Source organism: Misgurnus anguillicaudatus, chromosome 12 (assembly GCF_027580225.2).
Source record: "Misgurnus anguillicaudatus chromosome 12, ASM2758022v2, whole genome shotgun sequence".
Classification (NCBI taxonomy): domain Eukaryota; kingdom Metazoa; phylum Chordata; class Actinopteri; order Cypriniformes; family Cobitidae; genus Misgurnus; species Misgurnus anguillicaudatus.
The window spans coordinates 38,030,912-38,057,641 of record NC_073348.2 but is presented as its reverse complement, the minus strand read 5'-3'; the positions used below and the strand labels follow the sequence as shown (position 1 = coordinate 38,057,641).

The 26,730-nt window shown below is 38.3% G+C and overlaps 1 protein-coding gene across 2 annotated transcripts; it reads left to right on the top strand.

Moving 5' to 3' along the window:
• Nucleotides 1-1,302: 1,302 nt before the first annotated feature.
• LOC129446509 (M-phase phosphoprotein 9) lies at nucleotides 1,303-26,497 on the top strand. Of its 2 annotated transcripts, none has more exons than XM_073874537.1 (24): nucleotides 1,303-1,457; nucleotides 4,105-4,391; nucleotides 4,477-4,624; nucleotides 4,879-4,968; nucleotides 6,419-6,861; nucleotides 7,013-7,160; nucleotides 8,114-8,186; nucleotides 8,407-8,492; nucleotides 9,636-9,755; nucleotides 9,834-10,233; nucleotides 10,650-10,791; nucleotides 12,265-12,352; nucleotides 13,271-13,486; nucleotides 14,280-14,327; nucleotides 14,401-14,465; nucleotides 16,316-16,417; nucleotides 16,627-16,758; nucleotides 16,845-17,005; nucleotides 18,759-18,929; nucleotides 20,173-20,293; nucleotides 20,382-20,473; nucleotides 22,691-22,908; nucleotides 25,480-25,548; nucleotides 25,642-26,497. In XM_073874537.1, exons 2-24 carry the CDS (start codon nucleotides 4,141-4,143, stop codon nucleotides 25,741-25,743), a joined length of 3,486 nt encoding a protein of 1,161 aa, XP_073730638.1. In that variant the 5' UTR covers nucleotides 1,303-1,457; nucleotides 4,105-4,140; the 3' UTR covers nucleotides 25,744-26,497. The 2 variants fall into 2 exon arrangements, with proteins under 2 accessions (XP_073730638.1, XP_073730639.1); XM_073874538.1 differs by having other exon boundaries at nucleotides 1,340-1,457; nucleotides 4,102-4,391.
• The last annotated feature ends 233 nt before the right edge of the window (nucleotides 26,498-26,730 follow it).

Below are 26,730 nucleotides of genomic sequence, written 5' to 3'. Positions count from 1 at the left end.
GGACCCTGTTCACTTACATAGTAGGGAAAAGAATACTATGAAAGTAAATGAACGGTTTGGTAACAAACATTTCTCAAATTATATCTTCCTTTGTGTTTAACAGAACAAATATATTTATACAGGTTTGTAACACAGTGAGAGTTAGTAAATGATGACAGAATTTTAATTTTTGGGTGAACTATCCCTTTAAAGGGGACATATCATGAAAATCTGACTTTTTTCATGTTTAAAGGTGCAGTGTGTAATTTTTAGTGGCATCTAGTGGTGAGGTTGCGAATTGCAACCAAAGGCTCAGTCTTCTGCTCACCCATCGCTTTTGAAACGCAAAGAAATGGTACGGTAGACGCCAACGGAAAAATATGTCATTGTCGGAGACAACTTGGTAAAAAAAAAGGCGACTTCCACATAAGGGGGCCCTCTGTGTATGTAGATAAAAACGTCTCATTCTAAGGTAATAAAAACATAATGGTTCATTATGAAAGGTCTTTATACACCCCTGATAAAATAGTTTTGTATATTATTTTGCATTTCTGTCAAGAGATCCTTCTAAAAATTACACACTGCACCTTTAAGTTCTATAATTGGGTCCCCAGTGCTTCTATCAATCTATAAAATGTGAAAAAGATCAACCCAGTAACTTAGTTTTGGTAAACCATTCTCTGCAAGCATGTGAAAAAATAGGTCATTGAAATTCGGCTCCCCTTGTGATGTCAGAAGGGGATAATACTGCACTATTTAGTGCAGAGATCAGCTCATTTGCATTTTAAAGGACACACCCAAAAAATGGCATATTTTTGCACACAGCTACAAAGATGCAATTTTATTATGCTATTAATAAATTATCTATAGGGTATTTTGAGCTTGAACTTCACATACGTACTTGTTTTATGTTAAATATTGTGAAATGTCCCCTCTTAATGTTGTTTCATTACCTGATTATGAATACAAGGTCTCCCCCACTGGTTTAATATAATACTTAATAACCTTAGTAAATATGATATTCCGATGACACTGTGGGGTTACCATGGTATCTTATTATAGTTAAATAACATAAAATAGACAATTGCCAGGCTTTGTTAGTCAAAATAATATCTAAATGTTTATAAGTGTAGTATGTAGTTTATAAACGCAAATAATTCACCGTAATTCACCCTTTTATCTGACTGAGGCGGCGATACTCAAAAAAACTAACCAATCAGAACTAATGTTGTGTTCTTGAAAACGCGCAGAATCATGTGAACTGAGCCAATCACAGAGCACGATTTATAGCGAATCCCTGCTCTGGCCAATCAGATCACGCCTGTGGACGTCATTCAGCCAATGGCGACTCGCGGCGCAGTGTGTCGTTGGAACGTTAGAAGGTTAAGCGAGAAGCTGTGACAGATAAGGAGAGAGAGAGAGCGCGGGACGTGGGAAAATGTCAAAATGGGAGAAGAAGTGACGATAAAAAGTAACAAGTAAGTGACGCAATACTTTAGTAAGTCATCGTTATCGTGACCGTGTCCGCCTGTGAGACTTTGAATGGCTGTGCTGCAGAGGTGATGCGCGTGCATTCGGTGGTTTGGCGGCGACGGCTGCGCGAGCAAACAGGAAGCGCCATAGCGAGTCTTACTGTGTGTGTTTTGATGACAGGTTTAATCATTTATCTCGCATTATAAAGCTTGTCTAACATCTTCACTGCAGACTGAGACGTTATATAGTCATAGTATCTGACTGCTTTGCTGATCACCAGATTAGCTTTGTGTTGTGTGTGCTATGTGTGGGTTATTTTGATTGAAAGGAGCTTCCATAACTTGATGCTATGCTCACAGCTCATGAATGAATGACATCATGTCAAAATGTACATTCGTGTAATAAATTTCACGTAAAGGTCTGATCAGGTTGATGGTGATGAACTGATTTGACAGCTTATTGCCAATGTCATGTGTAAAAGCATTTGTGTGTGTGTGTTATATCTATCTGTCTATCTAGCTATCTATCTGATGGTTTTAATATCATGGTTATTGTCAATACTGTTATATTGTGACGCCAAGCTTTGCAATTCAAACCAAGAACAATTCCTTGCAAACAAGCTTCCGTTCATGCATTAAACTGTAAATCTTAACTTTTACCTGCTACTTGCTGTTTAAGGACTTTGGATGTTGTGCATTAATAAAAATATGTACGCTATGAATCCCCTGCCATAATGTGCAATGGATTCAAGCATGCTTTTACACATGTGTGCACACACGCATGCAGACATAGGACTGGCGGTATACCGCGTTTTGGCAATATATCGATATTTCTCCCCAGTGTGATATGGGATGAGACAATACTGTTTATATTTTGGTATGGTCTGAAATGTCCCTCATTCTTTGCAGAAGCCCTTACATATATGTAACCCAACCTGTGAAAACCCAGCTAATCCATTAATCCAAAAATTAACAAGATATGAATTTAGGGCTGGGCGATAATGGCCAAATCTTAGTATGGCTTTAAGTAGGGCTGCACGATAAATCGCACGCGATTGTAACGTGCATCTCGTCAGTAAAGCCGGTTCCTTGATTAGTAGTAAATCGCCATCAGCTGCTTTCAGATGGAGCGGCATTTACTACACAAAGCCATAGTTCACTGAAAAGCGGGGAAATGTCACATTCATAATCGCAGGTTATTATGAATGCAATATTTCCCCGCTTGTTAGTGAACTATGGCTTTGTGTGGTAAATGCCTAGCTTTAAGACAAAGTTTTAACAATCGCAGCCGGCATTTCAACGTTGATTCACCGTTGAATAAACGTCAAGGTTAAATCAATGTTGAATTACCTTTTGATTTTTCTAATTGAATTAACATTAAACAAACAACTGACATCATCTCAACCAAATTTCAATGTCGATTTTAAGCATTTTATTAACCTTTTGCAACTGTTTATTGTTTCAACATTGAAACAAGAACTGACATTATTTCAACCATATTTCAACGTTGAAGGTCGGTCATAGCCTGCTGGGTTATGTCATTATTTGATTTCTGTTCTAGAAATATGTCAGTGACTTGACTTAATTTCTTGTATTCCTTAAAGTAAAAGTTCCTATCAGAAATGAAGAGCATTTATAGACCGTTTTATCGGACGTATGCGCGTTGTTGTGGTTACGCGTCTGGACGAGTAACTTAACTTCCGGTCTCTGTTTGTTTAATGGCTAAACAGAACTCTGGAACAAATGCCTCTTTGAAAATAACAAATCGGTTTCCTTAAAGACAAGGGCAGACGGTGATCACGGATCACAGCTATGAGGCTGTTTACACTTGGCATTAACATGCGTTTTCACCGATCGGATCACAAGTGGACGACGTTAATGCCAGGTGTAAACGGCGTTCAAAACGTTTTGAACGCGTCCACTTTCGACCACTTTCAACCACATTCAGAGGTAGTCCCTTTCGATCGGATTGCTTTTGTGGTGTAAACGCACATGTGGTTGAATGTGTTCGAACAGCCACACGCGCCCGCCTTCCCTCGGCCCATTTATCTAATCTGAGGTACTAAACACAATGTTTTATGTCTTTTCTGACTTCTGGCGCGAACACACGGTGAAAAGCGCCATTTTTAGCTTTTCATTGATAAAACTAAAGCAGCTGATTTCCGTAGTTTCATTTTGAAAGCATGTAAAAGTTGCGTGATCCTATTTCATCAATTGCGCTGAAAATTCAGAGAAAGCTGTAACATATACATGTACAAAACACTGTGCAGCATGTTTACTTGCTAAATAAGCAGCAGACTCCGACATAATATTAGTTCGCGTCCATATAAACTCATATTTACTCCCGATCGCGTTTGAATGACAGCAGAGAGACTTGCCCACCGTCTCGACAGACCGCTCCCTCACAGTATTCAGGAGAGAAGCGGTCGAAAGTGGAAAAAAGAGATGGATTTAAATACCAGGTGTAAACGTAATGTGTCTCTTTTGTCCACTTGTGATCCGATCGATGAAAACACATCTTAATACCAAGTGTAAACAGTCCCTATGTGAAGGGAGGTTTGGCAGCCAATGTGTAGATCCACTGAAGAACATTTCTTGTAAGTGTGTAGTGTCTAACCATAATATTCCCTGCCTTTCTTTATATTTTAAGCAGCGCTCACACACGGTCACCGCACACTGCTGTTTAAGCATGTCCACAGATGACAGTATCTCTGAAGACGTGTCCAGCTCTGTGGCCCTGAGCCACGATCAGATCAGTGCCAATGATGGGAAGGAGAGCGAGGTGTCCATCGTCTCCTCTGAGGACACGGTGTCCGGACTCCCCGAAGAGGAGCGGCCCGCGTCTCGCCCTGCTCAGACCCTGGAGGGCTTCCTACATACGACAGAAGGGACAAATCGACCCTCCACTACACCAGCATGCAACATTTCTAACAAAATAAGGTCCGTAGCTGTTTGATATTTGTAGCATTGTTAATAATCCTCATAATCTTAAAACGGTTCATTCTCTTCTTATCACGTGCTTTAGGAATCTGTGTCTTCGTACCGAGGAGGAGTTCGGCTCAGGGAGAAGTTTGCCCTTCATCAACCCCAGCTCCATAGAGACCCTCAGAGCCCTGGTGCAGGAGATCCAGAGCAGTGGAGAGACGAACCCTGAGATCTGGAAGAACTGTGAGGTACGCAGATGCTGACACCACCGTCATGCCCCAGATTTCTGGGTTGTTGTTTGGGGTCTCCCATAGGAGTCACCTCATGCCAACAGCAGCCACAGAGGTGTGGAGAACAGACAAAATACAGCTGATCCCAACAATACATCTATGAATGAGATCATTTAGAAACGTGCCATCATATTGCGCTCTCTATCCACTTCAGAATAATCTGTTCTGTAAAAACATACAGCGTCCTGACATTTTGTTTCTCATTAAAACAGGGCCGGTGGCTACATCTCTTTCAGTTGGTGGAAAAGCAATATCAAGAGCAAATACTTGCTCAACAGGACCAGTACCAGTGCCAAATACAGGTGGGTTTCTTCAGGAGTTATTTTTGTGCTGTACTTTCTCACTCAATTGTGTTTGAGGAAGAAACATACTCTACACAAATACATCTAGCTATAAATGCACGATTCAAGCATCACACATTTGAAGTCTGAGGTTGGAATTAGCATAACCAGAGGCAGACACTACTTGAGTATTTTAAGTACATTTTCCCAGCATCTGTGCTTTATCAGAGAGTTTGTCTTGGGAAAAAATTTACTTTACTAAAAAATGCATAGAATCATACTGTGTATTCCTTTTATATTGCATATTAAAATGAATTTAATACCCAATTACATAACATTTGTAAACTTTTACCTTTCTTGAGTAAAAATTACTTGATGATAATACTAGAAAAAAATACTAGATGTTTAATGTACTTAAATATTAAATATAAACCAAAAACTTGTAAAAATTATGATAATATGCTTTGGAATGTATGTTTTCCAAAAAAAAAAACATGAATAAAATAAATAAAATGCGGAATACTTAAAAATGTACTTTTATGTGGAAAGTAAAAATACTTAAGTAGTGTCTGCCTCTGAGCATAACTATAGTTAGCATTAGCGTAAATGTGGTTCACGGTTGCTTACCTACGAAAGACGCCACGGGAGCATGCTTTGGAAGAAAGAAGCACCTTGACCAGCGTTTTTAGACTTCACAAGTGAACTACCACAGGATGCCGTAATGTATAACGAAATATCGGAATGTGTTTAGAAATCATATCACTGTGAATTCAGCGAAATATATTGATATTGAATTATTGTCTAGCCCCTAGTTTGTCTTAACATGTTTTTAGCCAGCTACGTTTGGGTTAATGGCACAAGAAGGTAGCTATAGCCCTATTCACATAATATATCAGTCGCTCCAGAAAAACGTGATTATGCGATTGGCTGATTATGCGTTAAATCATGCAAAGTTCGCATATTTATGCGGGGTCCGTGTTTTTTCAAATACAGCGCACTTTTGCAGCATAAATTGCAGATTTCTGTGTGCAAAATATGCGGGGCTTGCATGATTTCATAATCTCCGCATTTTTGTAGCAGAAATCACATATATCTTAGCAGAAATTTGAAAAAGGTTGCATTTACTTCACACAAGCGCAGCTATGTCCCCTGTTGCCATGGGAACATTATGAAGTGACGTTATGAAGTGACGTGAACATCATTGAAAAGCTGCAAACAGTTTTTGCAAGTTCCCGTCGTTTTTGCAAGTTCTCACCATTTTATTGCATAAAATTGCATAAATATCCTGCATATTCCATCGCATTTTTTAAAAAAACGTGCCGCAAGATCAAGGATTTTTGCCCGCAACAATCACAAAAAAAAATCGGTTTTCTGGAAGGACTGATATAGTATAATAATGTGTCCCGGGATTGTTTGATTATGGTGCTAGTGATTATTCTGCCTTGGGTTTACACCACATATGATTTTACAGCTCATACAGGATGAAATTAAGGCGTTAGTGCAGTTACAGAACCGCCAAATCAGCTCTCCGGCCCTGCAAACCGGAAAAACCCACAAGCTTTCAGAAGACCAAGCAACCGAAACCGCATTCCCACATTCGGCCGCAGGGCCTCTGTCACCTCCTCATCTCACTGTCCATCCTCAAGACAACTCTGAGGAGGGGATGGTCACCGTTATGAGCAGCGGATATGGGACACTATCCACCTGGGAGCACAGATTGGACCCGAGCCGGGCCAGTGTAGCGGAAGGAAGGGATGAGGGGATCTGGTCCCCGAACCAACAGGATGGCAGTTTTACGCCGTCCCCCATACCTGATACGAACCCACTGAGCAGAAGCCTCACAGATAATGACAAGCGTCAGATGGCAGACGCTAGTGGATCTAATCCACTGACTGATCAACAAACAGTAATAAGGTAATGTCATTATTACTATAAACTCTTAAATATGCAAAAAATTGGATATTTGCTCATCCGGTATGATTTGTGGTACCGACATGAACGATACCTCAAATGGTTCAGCATCAGACTTCAGTATGGTGGTTGTGACATTGCTGTCTTTCTGTAGTCAACCTCTGACCTCATGGGCCCAACGGCAAAAACACAAACCGAGAAAAAACAGGAGGACACAAATCAGGACATCACATGTAGAGGAGAGAGACAGGACCTCGACAGGAGCAGGATCTCCTCAGGATCACACTGATATTTTGTCCAATGTAAGCACACTGGGAGTTTATGAGTTATGCATACACTGCAAAAAATTATTTTCAAGAAAAAAATCTTAGTATTTTGTCTTGTTTTCAGTAAAAATATCAAAAATTCTTAAATTAAGATGCCTTTTCTTGATGAGCAAAACGACCCAAGAAAATAAGTCTAGTTTTTAGACAAAAATATAAAACAAGCAAAAAAAAATTGTCAATTGGGTAAGCAAAAAAATCTTGAAAATTTTTCTTAAACACTAAATTCAAGAAAAATTTGCTTACCCCATTGTCAGATTTTTTGCTTGTTTTATGCACAAAATCACTTAAATTTGATATTTTTGGTCTTGAAACTAGACTTATTTTCTTGGGTTGTTTTGCTCATCAAGAAAAAACATCTTAAATTAAGATAACATTTTTACTGAAAACAAGACAAAAATACTAAGAAAGCATTTCTTGAAAATATAACAATGCAAAAATGACTTTCTAACTTAGTATTTTTGTCTTGTTTTAAGTACAAATAACTAAAAAGTCTTAAATAAACATTATCAAATTTAACAGAATTTGTGCTTAAAACAAACACAAAAAAATCTGTCAATAAGAATTTTTTAAAAACTTTTTCTGAAACACTTCATTCAAGATTCAAATTCACTTAAATTTGATATTTTTGTCTAAAAAAACTAGACTTATTTTCTTAGGTCATTTTGCTCATCAAGAAAATGCATCTTGAATTTTTAGATATTTGAACTTAAAACATAAGACAAAAATACTAAGTAAGAAAGTGAAAACACGAGTTCTGGCTCAAATCTGAAGGGATGAGCCATGCTGAAAACCATTACAATCATTACTACAACTGAGTTTATGAACATGTGACCTCTTTTCATATGAATTTTAAATGATTGCATTAAAAACATTAATAGTTAATAGGGTACAGTATGTATAAATACAGTCCTGATCTTATGCTTTTCCAGCGTGGACGCAGTTCAGCCTCTGTGAATTCATTGCCTTTGAAGAGAAGCGACAGTCTGATGTCTGAAGCTTCAGGTAACACATTTCTAAGAATCAGGCCTTGTGTATGTGCATGTTTATCAAGACCTCATTTTATGGATGTCTCATGTCTCTAATGGTATAATTTCAAACAGAGATCTGTTTTAGTACTTTAGCATAAATTGATCCAGTTAACAGTGTTGTATTGAAGTTGTTTTAAAGGTAAAAAAAATAATTTTTAATGTTTCTCCTGTGATTTTTATTTTTTTTTGTCCAGGCCTCTCTTACTGGAGGCTGGATGAGAGTGAGTTATACCGCCCTCTACCTGACAACTTTGAAGGTGGTTCTTTCCTTCTACATCAGGTAAAATTGGATTCAGGTCCTCTGCATTTACGCTGCAAGTCTTGACACCCAATTCTGATTTATGCATTATATCCTAAAGTGACTTGTATCTAAAATATCGGCATTTACATTAACTCTTTCCCCGCCAGCGTTTGTAAAAAAAAGTTTTTTATGATTTTCACAGAAGTTTAATGCCTTTCAGAAATGTCTTTTTTATATATATATAAACATACAATATATAAAATGAAAAAACTGCTTTAAACAAACAAAAAAAAACGTTTCATCCCAGGGATCTACACTAATTTTTTGCACTGGTTGCACTGGTGCCCCTAACATTTTTTCTTAGGTGCACCAGCACAAAAGTTAGGTGCACCCAAAATTTTGACCGCATCGCATTTATAGTTCACCCAAAAATGAAAATTCTGTCATAATTTACTCACTCTCATGTTGTTACAAACCTGTATAAATGTCTTTGTTCTGGTGAACACATTTTGAGGAATGTTTGTAACGGGTAAGTCCATGAAGGCTTCCATGTCGTTCCGTAATATTGAAAACTATAATAGCAGAGAAGGACAAAAAGCACTAGCCTACCGCAATGCATTTCCACAACGCGTTTTCGTTCAGAACACGTGAACCAGCTTAAACGGACGAGGAGATCAGTGATTACATAACGGCTATCGTATTTGCAACGCGCATTTGGAAAAGCGAGGCGCTAGAGAGCACTATTCGTTTGAATGCAAAATACAATTCCACCACTAGATGGGAGAAAGTCCTACTTACTGTCCCTTTAAAGGTGGTGTGTGTAAATTTTAGCAGCATCTAGTGTTGAGATTGCGAATTGCAACCAACAGCTCACCCCTCAATTTCAAAGCATGTATGGTAGCTGCAACAGGACAAACATGTCGTTGTTTGAGACAGCATAGGGACGAAGAGCGCTCTGTAGAACAGTTTGTCCATTAAGGGCTACTGTAGAAACATGATGGCGACTTACATGTAAGTGGACCTGCGGTGTATGTAGATAAAAACGCCTCATTCTAAGGTAATAAAAACAATACGGTTCATTATATAAGGTCTTTATACACCACTGATAATATAGTTATGTATTTTAAGAAACATTTATCAAAATGTAAATAGTTTTCAACTCTGTTTCTCTGTTGCACACAGACTCCAGAAGACAACCGACTCTCTCTGTCTCTGCGTGAAATCTACCACAGCAAACAGAAAGGAGATCCCAAAAGTCATGAGTGGGACTCCTTAATCAACTCCCCAAACTCCTCAGCTCAGGTCAGCCCAATTAACACAAGAAATAATTAAGCAGTGAAATGTCTGGAGTCTCTTCTCACCTGTGAATCTCTCCATCAGGTGTTGACTCTGGACTCCACGGTGCACGTGAAACACTCAGATCACACGTCGGGCTTCACGTCTCCCTCCCACTTCAGCAGTCCATCCGTACAGGTCCGACTCTATCCCGGCGGCAGCGGGGCGCCTGTCAGTCCGGACTCGGCGGCCCTGCACAGCCAAAGTGACACCGACTGCATATCCAATGCCAGCAGCTTGTCTGCGCAGCAGCCGCCCAACCGGACGTCTCCCTCTCCGAGAGCAAACCAGGCCAACAGCGAGGATGAGGGCAGCCACACCGCCACGGTGACCGTGCAGCCCAGAGGTCCGCTCGCACGAGGGATGTGTAGCACCGGATCAGCCGACGCACGACTGGATAGAACAGCCTCACTGGAAGATCCGGTGGTCCTTTCACTGTTAAGACCTTTTACTGTTTACTAAATCCAGTTTCACAATATGCAACGTTACAGTAAAATGATCGTTAAGTGTTTCATGTTAACATTTTAACAACATTTAGTCTCCTCAAACCTGAAATTGTGTTTGACCTGCATCATAATAATGACATTATTGATATGATAAACAGTACCTGCTGTGTCTGTCACAATCAGGGTTGCCAAGTCCATGGTTTTCCTGTGGGATTGGGATACTTTAACACTGTTTTATGTCCCTGGGTTAAAGCAAACCCAATAATGTGATACTTATGCCCGGGAATGCGAATTTTAACACTGCCAAAAACGCAGATTTTACGCCTGTAACATGACTGTCGTTTTGCTGTCAAAACCTGGCATCCCCGGTCACAATAACTCATCTTTGATGGTTCTTCTCTTGCTAGGTTAAGACAGAGCCTTAGGGAGAAGCACACTCGACATATAGCTGATCTCAGAGCTTACTACGAGGCAGAAATAAGTGCACTAAAAGATAAACTGGACCTGGTGAATTTACCTCTTGACATGGAGAAAAGCAACCAGATGTTACTTGAAAGGTAAGAGATCAAATGATGACCTGCAACACTATAAAGACCAACATATGCTGACAAATATATACATGTATTGTATTGTATTGTATATATTTATCTTTATCTTTGTACAGCTTTGAATTAATGCTAAATAATTTTTTTAAAATTTGATTAGGTTTTCAATATTAGCCAATATTTTAAGAGTTTGGTTCCAAAACGCGATAAAGGCATAAAAAAAAAATGTTACCGCCAAAATCAGTATAGTATCAGGTCAGTATTAAAAAGTAAAGTCTTCATTTTACGCAAAATACGATATCCAACGTGTTATATTTTCTCCCTTTTTTCCAAACCGTGATAAACGCCACTCCTCCTTCTCTGCAGAATGCAATAAATCCGCTTAACCAATCACAGCGCACCATTCCGCACATTGTAAACCATAATGGTGCCACTTTGAATACACACAGAATCCTAGTTTTCCTCATCTACTTTGTACTTCGTGATCAACAAACAAACAAAAACAAAATAGTAATTTTGATGGCATTGATAAACCTGTGGTGGTTTTCTGTGGCAGGGAAGAAACGTTAGCCAACAAAATCGAATAATTTACGTGAGAGGCACTCGGGAGACGGAAAAATGCCGGCTGTTGCTTGTTTTCACATGACAGCATTAAGCTTCTGTCATGCTAACACATTGACCCCAGCAGATCTTATGAAAAACTTTCTATTATTTTACTCAAAGTCAACGAAAATCGATCAGGACCAAAACATTTTAAAGCTGATTGCTGTCAAAAAAGTTCAGCGACGACGTCCCAAGGATGACAGCAGCAATGACAGTGTTATTAATATGACAAAGTAAGTGTTTTAATTAATGCCATTAATGTTTCTTTTTTTAATCAGTCTATACCACTAGTCAACTAAATGAATACACAACGGCAAAGATTAATGCACATTAATATATTGATTCAATAGATTTATAGCATTTTGGAAAAAAATTGGGTTTCGTTGCAAATGTGAAAAAAAAATCAGTTTTTATAATAAATCTTTGAAAATCAAATTATGGATTTGAATTTTTAATGTTATTATAACCTAAAGATGCTATGTGAAAGTTTGTAACAGAAAATAGTGTTTTTCATCTTGTCACTTTCTTATATAGAAGAACACGTTTTTACCCAAATTAGTCAAAATGGATTTATTGCGTTTTGGAACCAAACTCTTCATTTCTACTTCAGTGCATCTTATACGGTCTCTTCTATTTTATTTTAAGCATCATTCATGCATTCACACCTCACTTATCTAATAAACAAATTAACCACACTAATAACTAGTAGATCTAATGTAATGCCAATTACATTAGAGACATGCATTGAATTAGTTTTTGCTGTGGCTGCTTTATGTACATCAGTACAGTAAATCTGGTGACATCTGGTGTAAAATGCAATAAATATTCTGTCATGAGAGGAGTGGATGAACTCTGATTATGTCTTTGATCATTGTTTATTAGATGTCAGCACCTGGAGCGAGCGCTAACAGAGGCCAGCACACGCATCCGAGACCTGGAGATCAAAAACCAGATCTTAGAAAAACAGCTGGTATGTGTCACTGCGTCTTTTTGCAATATATATTAAGTGCTGGTGTTCAGCAACATTAACTTCGATATTTCAGACGTATACAGTGGGTTAAATAAGTACACGTCACCATTTTTCTCAGGTAACATATTTCTAAAGGTGCTATTGACGTGACATTTTTACCAGATGTTGGTAACAACCCAAGCAGTCCACACATTCAAAGAAATCAATGTCCTTTGCACATGTGAATTGCATCAACATCTAGTGAAAATTTCATGCCAAAAGCACCTTAAGAAATATATAAAAAAAAAAAAATGGGGATGTGTTCAATACTTATTTTACCTGCTGTATGAGCATTAACAAATATGTAGACATTGTAACATTCAGCAGAAAACGTGCTCCACGAAACTGAAAATAAACTTTGTACATGAACGTATCAACACTAATTCAGTACTTGGGAACTTTTTTAATAAAGTATTTTTATGTACTATCCACTTCGGATGTATGTTGGACACTTGCTGGCTGTGCTGCTTCATGATCTGCTTCAGAAGATCCATTAACATTTAAGTTGGGTAAAGTAATACAAAGAAGCTGGCATGGCATTAAAAAGAAAAAATAAATAAATACACAGACCCAAACTATATTTGTTTACAAAACTAATCAAAATTTATGATTTAAATCAAATTGCATGAACAACCTTCCGCACTTTAGAGAAAATGTCAATTTATACCAGCGTGTAATAGACACCAATTTTTATGTTATTTACTGTTTACATTTTTTACATAAAATCATCCTAAATAATGTAAATAACATTTTGTGAAAAATAACCTTGATATCTCATACTGACTTCGATCATGTAAAATATTGAGTCATATCAATGACTGACATCATAAGATTGTATTTCACAGAAATTATCTCTCATTTTTTTTGTATGTTATCCAGGCGGAGTGGCCTGAACGGTACGACGCTGCCAGCGCAGCGGTCCGGGCCCTGCAGCAGAGATTAGAGGAGACCAAACACAGCAGCCGCGAGAAAGACGGTACCGTGAACAAACTGAAGAACCGCCTGCGACAGCTGGAAGAAGCCGTCCAGCGCGCCTGTAAGGAGGTGGATGAGAAGGAGGCGTGTCTGATGAAAGAACACAAGATGTTGCAGGATGTGAGCCGCCCATCACACTGTCTCAAATTCATCACTCTTTCTTTAAAGGAATAGTCTACTCATTTTCAATATTAAAATATGTTATTACCTTAACTAAGAATTGTTGATACATCCCTCTATCATCTGTGTGCGTGCACGTAAGCGCTGGAGCGCGCTGCGACGCTTCGATAGCATTTAGCTTAGCCCCATTCATTCAATGCTACCATTTAAAGATAAAGTTAGAAGTGACCAAACACATCAACGTTTTTCCTATTTAAGACGAGTAGTTATACGAGCAAGTTTGGTGGTACAAAATAAAACGTAGCACTTTTCTAAGCGGATTTAAAAGAGGAACTATATTGTATGGCGTAATACTCGACTCAGCGCAGTAACACCCTCCCTCTCCCATTATGAGAGTGAGAAGGGGAGCGGACTTTTCAGGCGAGTCGAAGTACTCCCAAAAGTGCTATTACGCCATAAAATATAGTTCCTCTTTTAAATCCGCTTAGAAAAGCGCTACGTTTTATTTTGTACCACCAAACGTGCTCGTATAACTACTCGTCTTAAATAGGAAAAACGTTGATGTGTTTGGTCACTTCTAACTTTATCTCTAAATGGTAGCATTGAATGAATGGGGCTAAGCTAAATGCTATCGAAGCGTCGCAGCGCGCTCCAGCGCTTACGTGCACGCACACAGATGATAGAGGGATGTATCAACAATTCTTAGTTAAGGTAATAACATATTTTAATATTGAAAATGAGTAGACTATTCCTTTAAAGGTCAATTTAGTAACGCTTGTTTTTGTTTGTTTAGCTGCTAAATGAATACGATGGGTTGAGAAGAGAGCACGAGGGAACGAAGGTAGCGTCATGAAACAAACCTTATTGAAATTATGCATACAAAAGGCACATGATTATTGTTTTTTTTTTAACAGGACAAGTTAACTTCAGCTGAAAACAAGCTGTTTGATGCCAACGAACAAATATGTGACTTGAAAAGGTACTTAAATTTTTGTTTAAATATTATTTTATTAGATTTAAAGGTGCTAAAATAAAAATCTAAATTGTAAGTGCGGTATATTGTATAAACATGCCGTAATACTGACATGCTAATAGAGTGCCGCAGGGATGATGTATTTTTGTAGGCAAAACCTGAGTTAGCAAGCGAGCCAGCACTTCGTCTTGTTTTGGGTTTTGGTTAAACATAAGCCCAAGATATTTTTACATTTTACATAAAATACATAAAACACACCAGTGATACATGTGACTTTTTAAAGCTTTAATGTGTCTGTAAAAGAGCGGATCCTAATCCTAAATTGCTACATTGGACTACAAACTTTGTTGGGGACTAGACGTCATCATGCACAAAGAACTCAAAAACAACACAATATGGGCACAATTCCCAACAAACATTCATCCTCTGTATTTCCTTATAAAAATGTTTTTAATAAAGTTTGAAAGAGCTGTCTACCTTGTGGTGATGACGTTAATGTCGAGAGACCGCGGTGTAGTTCGCTTATAGCCTAACTGGGTTCACACCAGATGCAAGTTTAACGCTTTGCACGAGAAGATTACATACAAAGTCAATGCAAAGATGCGATCAGACGTGTCCTCCCGTGGGGCGATGTGGGCGGCGCGTTTGCCGCGAAAACACACGCTATTCGCCTCAAACGCGTCTTCGCCCAAGTTGAAAATATTCAACTCGAGCGAAAAAATTCGCATGACACAAAGTTAAATCCCGCGAGTAATCTAGAGCGAGTAACACGATGCCGCGTGTTTGGTGTGTACGTAGCATAATGCTGCGTTCAGACCAGCCGCGGTAGAGGCGTCAAGTGCGAGTGATTTCAATGTTAAGTCAATGTGAAGACGTGTATCTGGATGTCTCACGACGTGAATGAGGCGTTTATTGCGACGCGGTTGACGCGATTTCCGCCTAGCCGCGCGAATTGTGCAAATTGAGTGTTGCCGCAGGAAATGCGCGAGTTAAAAATTTGTTGAAAAAATTGAATTTGTCGGAAAAACATTTTAGGTTAACCTATCAGGAGCTTGCTCTACTAGTGACGTGATTACAGAAAGTGAGCGGAGTTGCAGAAGCCCCTCCCATGACGCGAAGTTCCGTGTGAATGTCTCGATAACTAGAATTTCACGTGCGGCTTTCATGTGTAAATGAAGCTAGTAAACTCAAAATATTCAAGCGACAAACTAGACATGGTAGACGCGAATTTGACCCCTCAAACGCGGCTGGTGTGAACCCACGGTAATGCTACGTACACACCAAACGTGGGGCATCGCGTTACTCGCTGTAGATTACTTGCGGGATTTAACTTCGTGTCATGCGAATTTTTCGCTCGAGTTGAATATTTTCAACTTGGGCGAAGATGCGTTTGAGGCAAATAGCATGTGTTTTTGTGGCAAAAGCGCTGCCCATATCGCATCATTCGCATCGCCCCACGCGCAGACGTGTCTGATTCCATCCGTGCATTGATTTTGTATGTAATCTACTCGCGCAAATCGTTGAACTTGCGTTTGGTGTGTATGCCACACCATATGTAAGCTTTTAATTTCTAGTAAATGCATTTAGACTTTAAAATTCATAAAAGTTGTTTTCATCTGTTAAGATTCATTTTGTTGGAAAAACGTGTAAGTGTTATAAACTTTTGGATTATGCAAAAAAAAAAAGCTATGGGCCTATGGGAAAAATTATGGGCTTTTTGGCGAGGGAACCAGTGTCCCAGGTTGGCCTAAAACGTACGTCATTCCTGCGGCAATCTATATAAAGCATTATGTGTTTTTGTCTTTACTATTTGGGAATACTGATGGTAATGATCATTTATCTGTATTGTTTTGTAGGATCATCTCAAAGCTGGAGTCTCAATTTCGACAGTTACAGCACGAGAGTTTGGCTAAAACCCGTCAGTCTCTCCATGGTCACTCTCAGCCGTCTGGTGCAGGGTACAAACATCTCACACCTTTATTATCTTACACCTTTAATCGTTTAAGCTTTATGATAGTCATCAATACCTCTTTTTTGTTGAGCGATGCTCATTCTCTTAAACACTTTTAAAGAGATAATCACATGTGTTAATTTACGGGATGGACAGACTGGAAACATTTTATCCCTTAGTTACTACAATGGCATCTCTGGATCTTTGTGTTGTCAGTTTATTTCATCACCCTGATCTGCTGATGTCACCGAGTAGAAGACAGCGAGATGTTGAGAGCAGCGTAAGGAACGTTGCCGGTCTCGGGACCGAACACTTACCTGGATCATCTTCAGACCGGACATCCAGAGAGTATGAGATATTCATATCTGCCACATTCGTATTAGACATCACCTCAAAAAGTTAAATGTGTGCTCACCTCTTCACGTCTCCAGAGAATGGCTGTCTCCTCCAGAGAGAGAGCAGATACAGCTTCACACCGATGAGCAGAAGAAGAAAGATGTTCCTCTGACACCCATGATGAAAGCTCTGATTCAGATGGAGGACACCAAAGCCACGGAGGGTCGAGCTCTGTCCAGGACCAACTGCAGTTCCTCTAGTAAGTCACCATAGCCTCATTCATTAATCTGCATTTGACACAGAATGACATAAATGTATTATAGTGCTTCAATTAGTATGAGGAGGATTTTATACTGTTATCTTAAATAGCAACATAATATATCAGGGTTCCCATGGGTCCTTGAAATCCTTGAAAGTTTGTGAATCTGGGAAAAAAATTCAAGGCCCTGGGAAGTGCTTGAATCTATTTTATACAAGAAGTATAAAATATTATTCCCTGTGTAGTGTAGGATAATATCATAAAAATTCTAGACTTTTTAAGCACACGTACTAAACTGTTGGCTTTAAATGCTTATATCTTCTGTATGTGAATGTTGATTCATACCAAAATGCTTTTTTGCATAATTGTGTTTGACACATGAAAACATCTCGCGTTACGTATGTAACTGTTGTTCCCTGAAAAGGGAACGAGACGCTGCGTCTCCCCGCCGTACTTCCTGTGTCCCTGTAACGCCATCTTTGGCAAAATTTCAGATAGCGATATACTTTCTGGCTCCCGCGTCACCCTGTCTTTGTCGTTAAACCTCACCATTGGTTGAATTTGATATAAGCATTCAGACGCACTTAGCCCTGGAGGCGTCCCCAAAGTGTCACCGCAGTGACGCAGCGCGAGTTCCCTCGAAAGGGAACTGTAACAATGTATCTTAAAAGGTTACACGATGTAACCTTGCTCTCACTTAAAATGTGTCCCCACATTTAGTCCTTGAATTTTAGGGTATTGGACCTGGAAAGTCCTTGAATGGTCCTTGAATTTGAAGTTAACTAAGGTTTGGGAACCCTGTATAAAATGCATCATTGGTAATGAAATCACTGCTACATCTTTATTACATATCATTTTGTTTTTGATTTAGAAAGAAAATAGTTTGTTTTTAAAGACTCAGACCTTTTTTTAATTTGTTGGCATTGACATTATGTATGGAGGTATTTATTGGCTCTATTAGTGCTTTACATCTTCCTGTCTGGTATGGCCACTCAAATTGCAGACTTAAAGGGATAGTTCAGCCAAAAATTCAAATTACTCCATGAATTATTCACCCTCAAGCCATCGTCAATGTATATGATTATCTTTTATCATACGAACACAGAGTTATAATTTAAGAAAATGTCCTGGCTTTTTTCAAGCTTTATAATTGTAGTAAATGGTGCTTCTGATTTGTCATTACTGGAAGCTAGTTATTTTAGCTTGTAAAATTTTAAATATTGATATTTGTCATACAAAATTGCATCGATTGCTGTTATTAACCCCCTGGAGCCGTGTGGATTACTTGGATGCACTTTTTTTCTTCAAATCAGAAGCACCATTCAGTAACATTATTAAGCTTGGAAAAGCCAATATTGTGTTTGTCTGAAAAAAATAATCATATATATCGAGAATGGCTTATGGGGTAATTTTCATTTTTGGCGGAACTATCCCTTTAAGAAACTCTTCAGAATTCTAGTAATGAAATTTTAAATAGTTGGCAAGCCTCAGATGCCCTTTAACACTTCAAAGATAGGACAATAAAAGCTGAAGAGTATCCTGACAGATAGCACCCATCCTCTCTTCAGTCACTTTGAGCATTTAAACTCTGGGAGGCGCTATAAAGTCAGACTGCCTAATAAATCACATTTAAGAATTTTTTTCTCCAGAATGCCATTAAAATCTTGGCAAGTGACTGTCACATTTGCACCTCGGTGGAAAGTAAAGATCTAACTAACTAACTATATTGTTGTGATCTTTTTTTTTGTATCAGGGTTGCCCAGAAGACGACCTACAGTGGCGTTTGTTGAATCATCTGTCAGAGAGGCGGTACAGGACAGGAGCGGAGCTGGATTAATAGCTCAAAGGAGTCTCTCCCCAGAGGGTCACAGATCTTCCTCTCTGCCCCCTAGAACACAGAGAGGCGTTCCTCTGTCCACACCCAGTAAGTGACTCCCGGTTAACCTTGGGTCCTTACAGGATGTTCCTGAATCCTCATGTGCTGTTTTCGTTTTTATTGTAGATTGACGTAAACATCCAGAACGTCCCTTAAAGGAATAGTCTACCCTTTTGCCATATTAAACTATGTTATTACCTCAACTTAGACAAATTAATACATATCTGTATTTTTTCGGTGCGTGCACTGTGCAGCGCGTCGTGAATGTGTTGGCATTTGGCCTGGCCCCATTCATTCCTATGGTACCAAACAGGGACGCCACCGAAGACTTCCGTGTTTTCCCTATTTACATGAGGAGTTATACCAGTAAGTATGGTGCCCCTCAATAAAACTTTTTTTTGGTACCATAGGAATGCTAAATGCTAGCACATTCACGGCGCGCTGTACGGTGCACGCATTGAGGGGGGATGGGTATGTGTTCATTCGTCTGGGTTGGGGTGGTAACATAGTTTGATGTGGCAAAAGGGTAGACTATTCCTGTGAAATGAAATTTTTTGGAATATTATATTTCTTCACGTGCCCTCATAGTCTTTAATCAAAAACGCTACTCTCCTTCCCTCCTCAAAATGATCTCTCTTTACTTTTGGTCACGTTCTATTGCAGGTGGGTGGGGTTTGTGAAAAGATCGCAGTGATTAGCAAATAGCAACATGACCCAACTTCCAACGATCCAATCAATTCTCGATGGACGAATTCAAGTCCCGTCCTACTTTTTTCTTCAAAATATTTACCAATCGCTATTTACGTTTCATTGTGACTTTAACTCTTTCCCCACCAGAATTTTTCATGATTTTCACAACATTTTCTCAGAAAATGCTCTTCTTTAAATATATAAACAATATCTTAAATGAAAGAACAGACCCTCTGCTTTAAAAAAAAAAAAAAAAACGTTTCATCCTACCTTCATTAGTTTTCTTTTTATCACCTCTCAAATATGGGTAGGTTTCTTCAAAAACACTTCAAAAATTTTGAGCAAAAAGCTAAGATAATACAATTTTTGTAAAGGACTTTTGATATAGATCAGATGCAGAGCGATCCTCCAAACTTAGACGGACATAAAGCTGTTTGCTCTAGGGCGATTCTTCCAGGTTTTATAAGTTGCGGATAATTCGTCAATGGCGGGGAAAGAGTTAATATGCTTATTATTGTAGCATGCTTTAGTATTTCAGTGTTGGAAGCATGTTTTTATATTTTCCAGTTTATTAAGTCATTTTTGTTTCCTCTTTTGACAGCAAAAAGAGACACCTTAATGACGCCTCTGTCTGCAAAATCCAGCCCTAAACGCTGTCCGTCAGAAAACTTCTCCACCGCGTTAGGTCACCCTCTCCCTTCCCAAGAGCACCTGCAGAGCAGGTAACCATTTTGTGAATCATCATCAACATCTGTTTTGATGCTTTGATACTATAATATTTTATTCATTGTCTTCTAAATTGTTTTTTAGGTTTGATTTAGTTTGTGATAGAAATTCTTCTCAGCCATCCCATCCAAGCCCAAGAAAGAGGTTACAGTTTATGACATCCGACAGACCAGAAGGTAGCTTTTTATGCTGGACTTCATGTGTTTGTGAAATTCTTACTTATTCATCCTAACATATTACTTGTATTTTGTGGTCGACCGATATATATCTTTTTAATGTCTAGAAAGCAGTGTGGTCGATTGCTAGATATGAGGCGGATATTGCACATATGTAAATGCTGAAATTACATAAAGTAAGATTAATAAATGCTGTAGTAGTATTGTTAGTTCATGTTAGCTAATGCATTAACTTGTGTTAACAAATGTGACCTTATAGTAAAGTGTTATCGCCTTAAAGGATTAGTCCATTTTCTTAAAAAAAATCCAGATAATTTACTCACCACCATGTCATCCAAAATGTTGATGTCTTTCTTTGTTCAGTCGAGAAGAAATTATGTTTTTTTGAGGAAAACATTCCAGGATTTTTCACATTTTAATGGACCCCAACATATTTTTAATTTTTCTTGTCAAAAAGGACAATCGTTTCGCTAGATAAGACCCTCATGCCTCGTTTGGGATCGTTTAGAGTTCGTTGAAACTGCAATTTTAGAATGCATTAAAACTGATACGTGTTGGGGTCCATTAAAGTCCATTAAAATGAGAAAAATCCTGGAATGTTTTGCTTAAAAAAAGAATTTCTTCTCGACTGAACAAAGAAAGACATTCAACATTTTGGATGACATGGTGGTGAGTAAATTATCTGGATTTGTATGATTTTTTTTTTTTTTACTTTAAACGATGGTTTCCTGGAGGGTTTAGATAAAGCCAGGACTATGCCTTAGTTATATTAGAACATTTAAGTAGTTTTTACAAACATACTTTACAAAAACATTATTGGTGTGCATCTTGAGACAAAACAATGGCACTGAGGTGTTTTAAAGGGATAGTTCACCCAAAATTGAAAATTCGGTCATCATTTTTTCACTCTCAGGTTGTTACAAACCTGTATAAATTTCGTTGTTTTGATGATATTTTGAGGAATGTTTGTAACCAAACCATTTGTGAGCCCCATTCACTTCCATAGTAGGGAAAAAGAATACTTTGGAAGTGAATGGGGCTCACAAACAGTTCCTCAAAATATTTCCCTTCGTGTTCATCAGAACAAAGAAATTTATACAGGTTTGTAACAAAATTAGAGTGTGTAAATAATGACAACATTTTCATTTTTGGGTGAACTATCCCTTTAAGATATGTCAGTGCAAGATGTTTAAAGTTAAAACAGCATTTCAGTCTTATAGACTTATAGCGATACTCCATCCAAATATCAAAATTACCCATAATTTACTCACCCTTAAGCAATCTGAGATACGTATGTCCATCATCTTTCACACTACCACATTACATTTGGAGTTATTTTAGTAAATGTCCTTGCTTTTCCAAGCTTATAATAGAAGAAAACTGGGATCAGGGAACAACAACTGACGTTGAAGCCCAAAAAAGTGCATCCATCCTTTACAGATGTAATCCACACGACTCTAAGGGGTTAATAATAATTATCTCCAAATGTGCTCGTCTGAAAGATAATGGAGATGTGTATCTCGGATTGCTTGAGAGTGAGTAAATCATGTGGTAATTTTAATATTTGAATGGAGTATCCCTTAAGCCATGTCTGGGAATGTTGAGAACGTTGATCTTAAAAAAAAGCTCACGTAACACACACTGTTTCTTCATTTCTGATGTTAATCTGGAGTACCTATAGAGTAGTATTACATCCTTTATATCTCAGAAGAGTCTTTAGTTTAATCAGATTTATAAAAGAAATATTAGCTTTGCCGAATCTTTCTGATAACGTACGAAAAAATGAAGAAGGAGGAGTACAAGATAAGATGTTTGCAAGTTCTAGCGTCTCCCGCTGATTGACGGGTGGTGGGGTTTTCCGGGGGAAGTGCCCATATAAAGAAGTGATGCGTATAGAAACCCCTGAAACATCAGTTGGACCTGTAATCGAAAAAAACTTTCAGAAACTTAAACAAACCCTGGCAAAGTGCATTCGGCACAGAAATACTCTGTAACACGCCCAACTGCTTTTTTGACACTTTGCCTACGCTTAGCATGAGGAAACAACTCTATAACTGTGTTAATAACTCTGAATGCTTGAAATACCATTAAACCACCCCTTTAAGTCGTTTTAACATTTGCATGAACAGTGATTGTCTTTAACCCTTTCTTTCACTTCCTTGTAAGCATTGGTATTTCCTTCAGGAAATGTGAGTGTATTGTGAATTTCCTCCACAGTTAAGGCTCAGTCTAGTGTGAACTCATCTGATGCTCCAGAGAGCAGCGAATCAGACGAGCGTACAGGCAGACACAGATGGCAGGAACAGGAAACGCCAATCAGTTCACTGCAGACACAAGACTCTGGTGATGACGCGCAGCTCTCCTGTCAGCCTCGCGTTCAGTCATTGGCCGACGCAGAACGTCTCTTTGATGAGCTCACACAGGAAAAGCAGCAGGTGATTGTGGGATATTTCCTGTTATCATACAAAGATCTGGGGCTTTCTTCGATAAATGTTTGTTGTGAAATATTTCCACATTTAGTAGATTTTTAAAGTTTTTTTTTTTGTTTAATTAACATCAGAAAAAGTATACAGCGCCATCAAAAGTTTGAAAACACTCATTCTTTACTTATATGCTTCTTCATTACTATTACAAAATATAGTAAACTCAAAAAAACTATAAAGTTGAATAATGTTGTGACTAAAAGTACCCTGACTTAATCACCTTTTGCCTAGAACTTTCAAGATTTATCATAAAGCTTCTTGATGTCTCACCCCGAGATGCATTTTAAACAATATTTCACATCTATTCTGATATATTATTAGCTGCTTTTCCTGAAGTATTTAGTTTTATCCATTTAAAAATGATTTTTTAAATAGCAATATATTTGACCAGTAGTGTACAAGTATTTCATAAAGAATACTGTTTGAACAAACCAAACCAGATTACCGGTAATTAAATCATTTCCGTGAATAGATTACATGCAAAGACGCAAATACTCGAATATGCATGACACGTTGCGCAAGCCAATCAGCAAAGAGCTTATTCACACGTCTGGTTTGACACGTCTGGGTGCAACAGAAAATGGACTAAAGCTTTGTTTCTATTCACTCGAGTAACTCGAAAAACAAGTAAAGGCGCAAGTAATCTAAAACAAGCAATGCAAATATTTGCTTCACTTTTGGTGTGCACACATTATGGTTTTCTTCTGTCAGATAATAAAATGGGTGAAGGAGAGACCAAAATTATATTGGGGAATCCGAGTATGAGAGATATGAGGACGGGATTTTTTGACTTGAGACAGTTAGGACCACCTCAAGCAACCTCATAGTGAAAAATATGGGTTATTAGAAAAGCTCAGATGGAAACGCTGCTAAACGTCACCTCCGTCAAAAATGAGATAATGATATTGCATAACGGATTTACTTCACGTTTGCTTAATCTTGACCTCAGGCCATTCAGAAATACCGGTTTGTTGGCAGAATCCATTAAACATCATGTCGATTTTTCAGCAAGGTCCTCTAAGTGCAGGGAAGAAGAATTAAATGAACGCCAGCACGCGTACGTTGGATTTCAAAGAGTTTTTTACCCGGTTAAAGGAGGTGTAAATGTATACAGAATATATTTAACCTTTATTAAGAAAAGACAGTGAAGAGCGACTAAAGACTTTTTAGAAAGTAGAGATTTTTGTATGCACTTAGTGGGTTTTGCAGCGCAAGTCAAATTTGTGAGATACCAATGAAATGACTAAAGTGACATTTGTGAAGATAAAGCATTTCAATTACTGACTAATAACCTTTTCATTTCAAATTACTAAAACATAAGAACCTAATAAAAAGGCCCATTTACACGAAAACATGTCCGACCCACTTAGGGACAGTTCACATTTTGCACCTAAAACTGTGCCTTTTTCTACGTGGCATTTAAAAAATGTCAAGTATTTTCAACTGGCTGCAGCATTGCCGCGCGGGCCTGAAAAATTAGCGTTGCTCTCTATTTTAGCGCACTTCTCACGCGGCTACATTCTAAATAACGTATTTGCGTGCGCAGAAGACACAAAATGTAAATTGCCCCTAATGCTGGGTACACACCAAATGCGAAGCATTGCGTTCCTCGCTCTAGATTACTTGCGCGATTTAAGTTCGGGTCATGTGATTTTTTTCGCTTGAGTTGAAAATGTTTTAACTCGCACGAAAGAAACGTTTGAGGCGAAAACCTTTTTTTTTTTTGCAATTGCGGCGCCCAATTTGCATCATTCGCATTGCACCGAGCAAGTTCATGTTTATTCATCTTTCCATTGACTGTCTATGAAATCGACTCACGCAAATCGTTAAAATCATGTTTGGTGTGTTCCTTGCTCCAGTTTACGCGTATGATTTAATTTCGTTTCATGCTTCAGTTTAATATTTTCAACTTGCGCAAAGACGCATTTGAGGCGGATAGCGCGTTTTTTTGCCAATCGCGGCGCCCAATTTGCATCTTTGCATTAACTTTGTATGTAATCTACTCGCACAAAAAAATTCGCGTTTGGTGTGTACGCCCCATTAGAGGGTTTTGCATCTGAACTCTTCGATTGTTATTTTAATTTTTAAAATTAGGCACCAATGTGTACAGAAGAATAATTCAAATGTAAAATCATTGATTTTATTTCTTTCTCATCTCACTGTATGATTCCATTCTGATCATGTCGCCTTATGTAAAGAAACGATGCACATGATATTAAATTGCGGTGTGTTTACTTTACACAGCATGTGACTCCCTCACCGGCTGTTCTGGTTTAAGAGCGAGTGACTGTAGGATCAATGCCATTGCTATGACCTCAGCATTGCACGTTACGTAATCCGTCTTTATAGTACTGTGTGTTAATCACGGCTATTTTAAGAACAGGCTTCCCTTTTCCTATTCGTGCCGAGAAGTGCTAATTCCAAAGCCTGTTGTTTAAGCTCAGCTGTTTCCATCAGCAGTGCCTTCAGCAATTTGGTCGAGTGCCGTGACGTCTACCTCTATTATTTATTAATTTATCTCAGATTGAAGCGGCGCTGAGCAGGATTCCTGGAGCCGGGGCTCGAGTCACGTTGCAGAGCAGGTTAGACGAGGTGAGAACATGATCCTGAATGACTGTGTATGTTATATCATAAACGAATTGTTTTGCTACTTAATGATGTTCGTATTTCTTTTTCGGATCTCAGGTGTCATTGGAGAATCGCTTAGAAAAGGTGAACCGTGACCTCGGGTTTATTCGCATGACTTTGAAAAGATTCAACATCCTGCGGACATCTGCTAACATCTAGCCTGAAGTCGCGAAATATGATTTCATGTTTAATTGGCTTCCTGTATCCCGGACCATATGAATTATTATTAGGATTGACTCTAATGTACATGTTTAGTAAATATTTGTACTTTTGTTACCGTATGATCTATTTTGTATGTTTTATTACACAATGAAGTATATTTTAATAATAGCAGATTTGTAAAAAAACATTTACTTTTTTAAATTGTGCCTGACTCCTTCGGATGAATGAAAATGTATATATTTTTATTTTCAGTTTTGCTGCTAATCAATGAATGGCAAAAATAGTCCTGCAGGGCAGATCATTTGCAGTGTTTAAATGCATATGTTTTTTTTTACATTTCTTAATTTAAATGACTTTTTTATGTTTTTACACTGTGCTTAAGTATTTTTTGCTTTCATTCATTGTATGAACATTATTATTCATACGACAACATTGCCTGTGCCATATGTGATGCGAGCAGATGATTGATTGTATGCGATGACAAAGAGTTGAATTGCCTTGTTAACATCATCTCATGCACAGAAAACAAACCCGAACCAGCAAACCGTTTACACAGTTTTCAAAGTTAGATCTCTGACATTTTGACATGCAACATGCACAGGAAGTATTGCTAACTTTGATGCATGAATTTTGAATTATACTCTTGTCTGCTTTTCCATTTTTAGATGTCGACAGTTCATTTTTCCCTCGAGCTCATGAAATCTATTTACTGTTACACTGAAATGTTTCACAATTAAATATGCATACTGAATGATGTGGTCGACAGTTTAATAAGTTTAATAGATGACATTTGAAAGTGCGTTCACGTTAGTTGTATGTGTGTGCATTATTCAGTAGTGTTAGTGCTAAAAAGACCCCACAAAAAAAATTAAATGAAGGATGTGTTTAAACAACATTCGATTGTACAATAGTACAATGTGATTATCTAGGTTGATAAAAAACGTTTTACTCAATAACGGGAATTGTTCACCAGGAAATGTTGCT

Excerpts from the sequence above, each read along its gene's own strand:
- LOC129446509 (XM_073874537.1), top strand. The coding sequence starts at position 4,141 with ATGTCCACAGATGACAGTATCTCTGAAGACGTGTCCAGCTCTGTGGCC. Across the intron at positions 8,187-8,406 it reads TCTGATGTCTGAAGCTTCAG|GCCTCTCTTACTGGAGGCTG; the intron begins GTAACACATTTC and ends TTTTTTGTCCAG. Across the intron at positions 22,909-25,479 it reads TCACACAGGAAAAGCAGCAG|ATTGAAGCGGCGCTGAGCAG; the intron begins GTGATTGTGGGA and ends AATTTATCTCAG.